At 43.0% G+C, this 11,016-nt stretch overlaps 1 protein-coding gene across 1 annotated transcript; it reads right to left on the reverse strand.

The window, feature by feature from the left end:
- Positions 1-2,846: 2,846 nt before the first annotated feature.
- Positions 2,847-3,996, reverse strand: LOC114223158 (WAP four-disulfide core domain protein 10A-like). Its single transcript, XM_028121931.1, has 2 exons — positions 3,909-3,996; positions 2,847-3,001 (listed from the first exon to the last, which is right to left on the reverse strand). The coding sequence occupies exons 1-2, from the start codon at positions 3,994-3,996 to the stop codon at positions 2,847-2,849; spliced, it is 243 nt and encodes an 80-aa protein (XP_027977732.1).
- Between the last annotated feature and the right edge of the window lie 7,020 nt (positions 3,997-11,016).

Raw genomic sequence — 11,016 nt, forward strand, 5'->3', positions numbered from 1 at the left:
ATTTGGGGACCTGGGTACAAATGTGTGGGAGCAAACGGAAGGGAAATTTGATGGGAGCTGCAAATGGTGCCACACCTAAAATGACTGAATTGTGGATTCCCAAGTCCTCACTTTCTATGGCTGGAAAATGATGTTCCGGGCAGGGCAGTCACAGCCCTGCCCTGCATCTGGCTCAGAGGTTGGGGTTCCCTAGTGGGCTGTTTGAGGAGCACAGTCACTGAGAGTGCCAAGGAGGTCCCTCCCAGGATTCCTGCCGTACTTGGTTCTGGGTCATTCAGATGGGTCTGCAACAAAGCTGTGTCGAATTTATGAAAACAGCAGGCCTTTGCTCTTGCTTTCGCTCTCTGTATATTTTATACAAACAGACACACACATATACATATATATACACATACACATATACACACATACATATATATACATAATATACATACCTATACACACCTATATATGTATATACACACATACATGTATAGATACACAATATACACACATACACACACATATATATATACAGAAAGGCGTATATATGCATTAGATATGTATATATAAATGTCCATGTATGGATATGGATTTATGTATACATATACACAAATTATTATGTATATGTACATATTATATATGATTATATGTATACATATACACATATATTACACATATATAAGTACCTGCACCTGTATTTTTGACCTGTAATGTGCCTATGTGTTCTTCTAAAACTGTGAGTTTGTATTGTTGGTGTCTGCTCTCATAGTCCCCATTCCTGAGCTCTCCAGTGTTCCTAGTGATTGCTTACTCCACAGGTATTTGTATTTTTTAAAAAGATTTATCTATTTCTCTGAGAGATGACAGACCAAGCAGGGGGAGGGCCAGAGGCAGAGGGAGAGAATCCCAAGACTCCCTGCTGAGCATGAGCCTGAGGTGGGCCCTATCTCAGGACCCCGAGATCATGATGTGAGCCGAAAGCAAGAGTCCACGGAGTCAAGTGGGAAGAACTCCAGCAGGCAGGCAGGTGGGCCTTGCTGGAGGCAGGTGTGCAGTGTCACACTCCAGTCCAGTGCTTCCTGCTGGGCATCAGGGAAGGATTGCCCAGAGCAGAATACCTGCCTCTCTCAAGCTAGAGCCTCTGGCCCACCTGAAAAGCGCCTCAGGACTCCTGATATTAGAGGACCTTATCCACCTCTCTGGGACCTTCCCTTGGATCAGGAGACCTTAGGAAAGAGATTATGATCAAGCAGCAGCACAGACATCATCAGACACAGGTGGGTGGTGAGAGCATGCTCTGCAGGAGCTCTGACTTGGTGCTTCCTCACATAGCCTGACTCTACTAGCATCTTCCCATTGCTTGGCCATGCCCCAAACACCCTGGGAGAGACCATTAAGAGACAAAAGGTTACCTGCCAGGGCCCACATAAGGAGTGATCTCCCATGTCTACAACCAGTGCTCCCTACCATGTGGGTACACCATGCTGCCGGCTGACCTATTCTTTGCCACTGGCATGAGCACCTCGGACCATGAATTCTACTGGAAGCAGCTGGTCTTCTCCATTGTGATAACTGGTGTCCTGGCCTGTGTTCCACAGAGCTCCCTGGACACTCACTCTACCTGCCCCCGTGGACTCAGAGGCTACACCTAGAATGCTTTGACTGGAGGAGTGCTTGCCTGGCTAGCACTCCATGTTCTGTCCTATGGAACAGCTCTGTGCCCCTCTGGTAGGTCGAGTGGAGGAGTGGGGGCCCCTGCAAGGCCTTGACTCTCATGGAGGCAGTGGAGGGAGCAAAAGTAAATTATGCCATGACCTGGGTGTCCAAAAAGCCAAGTCCCAACCTGCAGAGAATTGTTGATCAGGCTGGTCTCTCTGTGACAAACACATGGCCTCATGGTTGTCATGGCTTCTGCAATAATTGTTCTCTTCTCATGCTCCAGCCATGCTCCTTCTTTATGTTAGTGCAGTTGGGAGGACTCTAGAAGTATCTTCTGCATCTCATACACCATGATGATGATCAATTCCTGCCTCATTTCCATCCTTTGGCTGCCCCCCATGCTCACAAGTGGGTCTATACTGATGTGTGCACCCACAAATGTGTCCCACCGCTGCCTCTGGTAGTAGTTTGTGTCATAACAAACCCAGGGTGCTTAATTAAGGAACTATAGGAACTTATCTGGAATGCAAGTGTTGGGTTTAGGTGCTGAGCAAACCAGAGCTCCAGACAAACATCCTCCTCTAGTCATACCATGACCCTTCATTCTCTTTTGCCTTGAGCATGTCCCTTAACTTCCCTCGGATTGGTTTTCTTCATTGAAAAGGGACAGTAATCTGAAACTCACAAGGAGAATGGTGGGGGGATGTGGTGGGGGTGAGTTAAGTTTAAGAAGAGGCCTTCCTGGGGGCCTCCTACACTGTGGCGAGGGTCTAGTCTCCACCTGCCTCATGTTTAACTTGGCTCTTATGACTCCAGGCTGAGGAATGTTCTGGTTAACATTGGAAGATACCACACATGAGCAGTTTCTCCCCTGGGAGTGCTGGTTCAGTGAACAGATCAACAATGAGGCTGGGCCTTGGGGACCTGGCAGGGGTGCTGGGGCCAACAGGAGAGAGAATAGAGAAGAATGACAAGGGAGAGGGATCAGAGACCTAGACCCAGAGAAGGGGCACTCAGGGTCTGCACTAGGTACTCAATGATCACAAGCACTGGGACTAAAATAGGCAGGTCTGTGGACATTTGTTCTGGTTTATTTGACAGGAACAAACAGTTCAAGCTGGTGGAAGGGTGCATTCCTGTTCATATCCTCTTGCCTGTGTTCTGAGGTCCTCATGCCTTGGTGTGACTAGAACAGCTCAGCCCCCTCATCTGTTCAGCAGGCTCATGCAAATATTCCCGCAGAAGGTTGAACAGCATATGTTATTTGCTTGACAATCTTGGTAATATTCACACGGGCGTCTGCACATGTATATGTTGGTATGCTTTTCACAGACCTTGATTTCTTTGATCAGCTCCATTTCTGAAAAAGAACAGGAACAGGGTCAGTGCAACCAGATCGTTGCCTCTCCCAAAGACCCCAGAACTCAGGTCCCACAGATGACACTCTTGGACTTTTCAGGGAACTCACTTTCTGCCCTTCACTCAATCCTGGTGATTGGTAGTGCCTTAAATCCTGTATCCCCCCGTTTTCCCCCAACAGATCTCAATACTTGGCCTTCCTGGACCCTCTGCATACTCTGCAGCCAGGACTCTGTCTCCCATGTTACTCATGGCCTTGGTGATGCCCCCCATAGAATCTACACTCTGAGAACTCAGCAGAGACTGAGACATCCTGCAGATCCTCCCCACTCTCCAGAATTTGCAGGGCCCAGAGAGGAAGATGACTTCCCACCTTGCCCCCTCTTTCCTGTCACAGTCACTTTCTCCAGGACCCTTGCCTCTTCCCAGAAAATACCACTTGCAGTATTTCCCTTCCACTGCCACCAACCTGGTCCCTCTGATGATAACTTTGACTTGACCCTGTACACCCCAAAACTTGCTTTCCCATGGTCCTTTCATTCTACACCTACTCCCACCAACATTTCTGGATGTAACGTGTCACATGTGTGCAGAAATCTAAGAATAGTTGTTTGGTTTCCCCATGTGATTCTCAGCCCGTGTTGTACCTTTCACTACTCTATGTACCGTTTGTGTCTGGGTATTTGGAATGGAGAATCAAAAGACGTAGTTTCCCCCACCACCCCCATCACTATTCCCAGGGCTGGGTAAAGGGGTCAGAGGACCATGGTTTGGGAGGACCCAGAGTCTTCATAGTGCTGTGGTCTGAGCAGGATGTGCTGAAAGGTTCCAATTCCCAGGTCCTCCTCAGAAAGGACACAGTCCTTCCTGGCCCCCTTCCCCTCCCTCTCCCCTAGTCCATCACCTACTCTGCATCGTCTTCGGTTTCCGGTACCCTCCCTGGGCCTGCAGCAGCACACAGAGGAGCAGGATGAGCAGCAGAGCCTGGCTTGGCATGACTCTGGGCAGAGTGGAGAGCGCTCAGTCTGGCACAGACTTCCCTGGAGAGCTGAGTGGTTATCCTGGGCTCCTCCCTGCTTCCACTGGCCAAACAAGGAGCCCTGTTTTCTCTCCTTTGCCTGCCCTTACTACAACCTGTTTTCTTTGTAGGGACTTTGTGGGACTTGGGCTTCTGCAGAGGATTCCTGCTCTCACATGACTAATCCCCTCTTTTGCAAACATTTTTTTCCTACTTTTTAATTTTAAGATAATTTACAGAAAAAGAAAAAAGTATAATTTTTTAAAAAATTATGATAATCTAAGTGTAGAGAGTTAACATGTGTCTTTTTATTACCATTCTATTTTTTTCTTTGCAAATTTAATATAAGCAATTTATTGTTTTCTCACATTTGGAATCACCCACCTGTTGTTACCCATCTTGTTTCACCCTCATTTAACGAGGTAAATATTTCACAATGTGGTTTTACATAATCACAAACGTCTCACTTAAAACAACTGGGTATTAATGGAATATTATGCAGCCATCAAAAGGAATGAGATCTTGCCATTTGCAACGACATGGATAGAACTGGAGGGTGTTATGCTGAGTGAAATAAGTCAATCAGAGAAAGACATGTATCATATGACCTCACTGATATGAGGAATTCTTAATCTCAGGAAACAAACTGAGTGTTGCTGGAGTGGTGGGGGGTGGGAGGGATGGGGTGGCTGGGTGATAGACCTTGGGGAGGGTATGTGCTATGGTGAGCGCTGTGAATTGTGCAAGACTGTTGAGTCGCAGATCTGTACTTCTGCGACAAATAATGCAACATATGTTAAGAAGAAAGAAAAAGAAGAAGATAGCAGGAGGGGAAGAATGAAGGGGAGTAAATCGGAGGGGGAGACGAACCATGAGAGACGATGGACTCTGAAAAACAAACTGAGGGTTCTAGAGGGTAGGGGGGTGGGGGGATGGGTTAGCCTGGTGATGGGTATTAAAGAGGGCACATTCTGCATGGAGCACTGGGTGTTATGAACAAACAATGAATCATGGAACACTACACCAAAACAAATGATGTGATATATGGTGATTAACATAACAATAAAAATTAAAAAAAAATAAAGTCTTAAAAAAAGAAAAAAAAAATAGATCCAGAATCTGACCACTTGCTACCACATCTTCGGCTGCCACCCCAATCTGGGGAGCCGTCTTCTCACCTGGGGTTTCAAAGAACAAGCCTAACTCTCTCTTACATCACATGAGATGCTGAGGCATTCCATTCCTCCACAGCCTACCAAAGGTAGTCACAGTAGAGTGAACCAAGTCACAGAAAGAGATACTAGTTTTGAAGGGAGGGGAAAGGTGTTTGAAGGGTGTGAGACGGGTTGGAGTTTGAGGGAACTCACACCTACTCTTGTTTTAGTCAAGAATGGACAGTGCCCACTTTTCCCTTTCAAGGACTGTATGGTGTGTCCAGCTTCATGTAAGTGACTCCGATTGCCCCAAACATGACAATGTTGTGAATCCATGTGTGGCTTTGTTTGTGCCAAGGCCTGGACAGGTGAGGAGTGTGGATATTCCTCCCAAAGTCTCCAGGGCATATGTTAAGGATGCCATGTTGTCCCATCAAATAGGGATATCCCTTTGGTTGACCTTAGATATCTCTTAGGAATTTGTCCTTTTTTAATGCCCAATCACTGCTCTCGTGTTGTCCTCTTGATTTCAGGAAACTATTGTGCTAAGTCTTCAAAGCCAACCATGCACATTATCCCTCCCTATTTTTTCCCCATGAGACCTTATTTATTCTGAGTCTCATTCTTCACTGACTGACAGGTGACAGTATCTACTTACTCATACAAAAAAAAAAGATGATAACCATTAGGTACATTCCTAATAAGCCCTTATGTCTACACAGAACTTCACAACATATAGAGCATATTCACATCCTATAAGGTGTGCTGGGGAAAAAATGGGTAGCAAAATGCTGGTCAGCAGAAGTGATCTTGGTAGACTCTGAGGCTAGTGCTCATTTCCTCATGTAGTGCTGAGACAGTATGGTCTTGTCCCAGGGATCGTTAGTGTTTTAAGATACAGCACGGTATGGGGGAAGGAATCCAAGGCATTTCAACTGATTTCAACTCTCCTACTTATGTTCTGTATGGCTGTAGACACCTCACCTGCCCCTACATGATCCTCAATTTCTACAACTCATAAAACAAGGAAGTTCTGGGTGCTCTCTAATAGTCCTTCTACCTCTGGCACTCTGGAATTAGATAACCCAAATCCCTAAGTTCTGTGGGGGCCAGGAGGGATCCTATCAGATTGTCTATGTCAGAGATGGCAAGCCTTTTTTTGATACACCTCAAATTATTAGCCACTGAAAGTTGATACTCTGCCTTCTGCCCTCTATTGTTACTCTTGGGGGGAAGAGTAAGAGGCTTAGTCAGAAGAAAACCCTGTTTAGGGTTCCCCAAGTTCCTCCAAACATGATAAAGTATTTTGAGGTCAAGTGTCTTATTTTATCCCATAAAATTAAATCAGGTTTCTGCCCATGCAAGCCCATGGTGTGTTCCAACACTGATAGACCCAAGTGCCTGAAGGATCATGATTACCCAGTGTCACAGAAGTTCTGTTCACATTGTGGACTGAAGTGCCTGGAACCTCAAAAATGAATAGGAAGTGGAAAATATTATCATCGATGTAATTAATTATGACTAGCATAATAAAAAGCTATTGATTTTATCTTCTATCCAACTACCTTCCCAAATTGTCTTATGAAGTATAACAATATTTAATGGGGTTGCTTTGATTTTATATAAAATCATATCATCTGAAAATGAGAAATTTGATTCTTCTTTATTACAATTTCATGACTTACTTTATTTCCTTGTCTTTTTATATCATGTAGAGTATCTGAAATAATGTTGAAAACACCATCAACATTTTTCACAGAGCTGGAACAAACAATCCTAAACTTTGTATGGAACCCAAAAAGACCCTGAATCTCCAGAGGAATGTTCAAAAAGAAAACCAAAGCTCAGGGCATCACAATGCCTGACTTCAAACTATATTACAAAGCTGTGATCATCAAGACAGCATGGTACTGGCACAGAAACAGACATGTAGATCAATGGAACAGAATAGAGAGCCCAGAAATGGACCCTCAACTCTATGGTCAACTGATCTTTCACAAAGTAGGAAAGAATATGCAATAGAAAAAAGACAGTCTCTTCAATAAATGGTGCTGGGAAAATTGAACAGCCACATGCAGAAGAATGAAACTGGACAATTCTCTTTCACCATACTCAAAGATAAACTCAAAATGAATGAAAGACCTCAATGTGACACAGGAATCCATTAAAATCCTATAGGAGAACACGGGCAGCAACCTCTTCGACCTTGGACAAAGCAACTTCTTGCAAGACACGTCTCTAAAGGCAAGGGAAACAAAAGCAAAAATGAACTATTGGGACATCATCAAGATAAAAAGTTTTGCACAGCAAAGGAAGCGATCAACAAAACTAAAAGGCAACCTACAGAATGGGAGAAGGTATTTGCAAATGGCATATCAGATAAAGGGCTGGTATCCAAGGTCTATAAAGAACTTATCAGACTCAACACCCAAAAAACAAATATCCAGTCAAGAAATGGGCAGAAGACATGAACAGACATTTTTTCAAAGAAGACATTCAAATGGCCAACAGACACATGAAAAAATGTTCCACATCACTTGTCATCAGGGAAATACAAACCAAAACCACAATGAGATACCACCTAACACCAGTCTGAATGTCTAAAATTAACAAGACAGGGAAGAACAAATGTTGGCGAGGATGTGGAGAAAGGGGAACCCTCTTACACTATTGGTGGGAATGCAAGCTGGTACAGCCACTCTGGAAAAGAGTACAGAAGTTACTCAGGACATTAAAAATAGAGCTACCCTATGACCCAGCAATTGTACTACTGGGTATTTACCCCAAAGATACAGACATAGGGAAAAGAAGGAGCACATGCACTCCAATGTTCATAGCAACAATGCCACGATAGCCAAACTGTGGTAGGAGCCAAGATGTCTTTCAGTGGATGAATGAATAAAGATGTGGTTCATATATGCAATGGAATATTACTCAGCCATCCGAAAGGATGAATATCCACCATTTACATCAATATGGATGGAACTGGAGGGTATTATGCTAAGTAAAATATGTCAGTCAGAGAAACACAATTATCATATGGTTTCACTCATATGTGAAATGTATGGAATAGTGCAGAGGACAATATGGGTTGGGGGGGAACTGAATGGGAAGAAATCAGAGAGGGAGACAAACCATACGAGACTCTGAACTCCAAGGAACAAACTGAGATTAGTGGATAGGGAGGTGGGTGGGGTGATGAGGTAACTAGGTGATGGGCATTAAAGAGGACACGTGATATGATGAGCACTGGGTGTTATACTGAACTAATGAATCATTGAACATTATATCAAAAACCAGCGATGTACTATACCATGGCTAATTGAATTTAAATTTTAAAAAAGGGGAAAAAAGAAAAGAAATTAAAGAAAATAAAGGCAATGACATCTACCCTTGTTTGGCTCTTTCTTTAAGGAGGACACATGTTGAGATAAGCACTGGGTGTTATATGAAACTAATGAATCATTGAACACTACATCAAAAACAACTGAGGTACTATACAGTGGCTAACTGAACATGATAAAAACATATGGAAAAACAAAAGCAAAAAAAAATAAAGTCAGCATCTCTTGCTGTGTAAAAGGACATTTGTTGTTGGCTTTGGAATAAATAGATTTACTGCGCTTAGTTGTTTTCTCTTTATCCATTTGCAACTGCTACTGGAAATTACTGTGGAACTTTATCAAATACCTTTTAAGCATCTAGTCATGCAATTATTTTTCTCTTCTAATTTGTTAGTATAAGAGCTTATATTATTAGGTCTTCATATGTTGAACCATCCTTGCATTCCTGGGTTGACCTTAATCATATAGCAGGTATACTTGAATTAATACACTAAAGGTTCTTTACGCAAATACTTTGTTCAGAATTTTCACATCAATGGTCAAAAGTAAAATAGATCTATTACTTCTGTGTGTCTTGAAATTTGAGCCATACAGCTTTCAACAAACTAGCATGGAAAACTAATTGGGAAATGTACTTTTTCTCCCTATGATCTAAAATATTTTAAGTTTTTTAATTTATTTTTTATTTTATTTTAAGCAAAGTCTACATCCAACATGGGGCTCGAACTCACACCCCAAGATCAAAAGTTGCATGCTCTACCAACTGAACCAGCCAGGCACTTCCTATGATCTGAATATTTTTAATAATATCTTCAATAATAATACTTTTAATGATATCCTCTATTCCTTGAAGGCCAGACAAAATTTTGCTCCAAAAGCATCTAGGTAAGATTTCTTCTATAATGACATATTTATTTTACTAGTTTTCTTTGTACATATTTTATAAGCTGTGCAGGCTTTCTCCCTCTTCTTCTGTAAATTTTGGTCTTTTATATGTTGCTAAAATTCATCCATTTTCTCTCCACTTTCAAATGTATTACTTTAGAGAGGTATACATTATTTTGTACATAATTTTTTATATCTTTAATTTTCATTAATGTTTTCATTCACATACTCATGTTTCTACCCCACTAGCACCTATCCACCAATCATTCCATCCATTTACTCACACATCCATCCACTCACCTAGCCTGCATAAACATAACTTTAAATTGATCTGTCTTTCCAACCACTTGTTCACTCATATATCTACCCACTTCCCCTTCTCAACCATCTTCTTTCTACCTATCCAGCTGCCTGTTTTATATCCAGCCTTTATCCATCTTTCACACACACACATTCTCTCATGCCCATCAACATACTTCTCCAACATTTCTATGCCTATCTGCCCTCCATCCACCTACCAATTTACTCATCTACCTTTCATTCAAAGAGTTTCCATCGATAGGCCCATTCATCCCATGACTAACCTATCCATCCTTATGTTCAATCCAATCCCCTTCTTCCCCAGCCTTTGACCCACCCATCCATGTTCACGCATTCATGCACCCAAATATCCATGATAGCCCCACCCATCCTTCTTCATATTCTTCATCTTCCCATTCATCATACATACCATGAGCCATCCACATATTGACCTTGCTCATCCAGTGGTTTGTACTGAGTGTTTATTCTGGGTCTATTAATGTCCTAAGCACTAGGTTCTAGATACAGACCTGTTCAATGAAGCTCAGAGTTTATTTGGGGAAACAGACATGAAACTCAGTAATACCCTTAGAGGCACAGAGAACAACACAGAAAGCCAGGGACAGGAAGTTTGAGCAAAGTGTCTTGGCCTAATTAACAAGCAGGAATTTCCAGGTAGAGGCCTTCTACCTTGGTGCCCTCTTGGAGTCCCTCACTCTGAGCACGGAATTGGTGCTGGAACAGAAGTGTGGTTGAGACAGAGGGAGGGCAATATGACCATCAGTGACAGGAGATAAAGGAAGCAGGGCAAAGATCTACATGGATATTTACTCGGCCTTCTTCAAGAACTTGGGTGAGGGAAGGGGCCAAAAATGTCATTTATCCTAGGCCCCAAAGGCATAAATTTCATCTCACCCACCTGGAAAGTGAGATCCTTGGGCGGGGTGGGATATTAGGCAGGACAGAAGAGATAGAACAACCTGAAATTCTGAATTTTCATTTACATTCAAGAAAATTTGGGGCAACTGGGTGGCTCAGTCATTAAGGGTCTGCCGTCAGCTCAGGTCATGATCCCAGGGTCCTGGGATCGAGCCCCACATCAGGCTCCCTGCTCCATGGGAAGCCTGCTTTCCCTCTCCCGCTCCCCCTGCTTGTGTTCCCTCTCACGCTGTGTCTCTCTCTGTCAAATAAATAAATAAAATCTTAAAAAAAAAAAAAGAAAGAAAATTTAGAGAAGAATTCAGCCTTATATGGGAGCTCTGGGAACCATTTGGACATTTACAGACTCTGGGGGGTCTTTAGCCTCTGTCCCCAC

Source organism: Eumetopias jubatus, unplaced genomic scaffold, assembly GCF_037043125.1.
Source record: "Eumetopias jubatus isolate StellerSeaLion01/CBP00866 unplaced genomic scaffold, mEumJub1_p1.0 scaffold_9, whole genome shotgun sequence".
Taxonomy (NCBI): Eukaryota; Metazoa; Chordata; class Mammalia; order Carnivora; family Otariidae; genus Eumetopias; species Eumetopias jubatus.

Coding starts and splice junctions, on each gene's coding strand:
- LOC114223158 (XM_028121931.1), bottom strand. CDS start 3,996: ATGCCAAGCCAGGCTCTGCTGCTCATCCTGCTCCTCTGTGTGCTGCTG. Junction 3,002..3,908: donor GAAACCGAAGACGATGCAGA/GTAGGTGATGGA, acceptor GTTCTTTTTCAG/AAATGGAGCTGATCAAAGAA.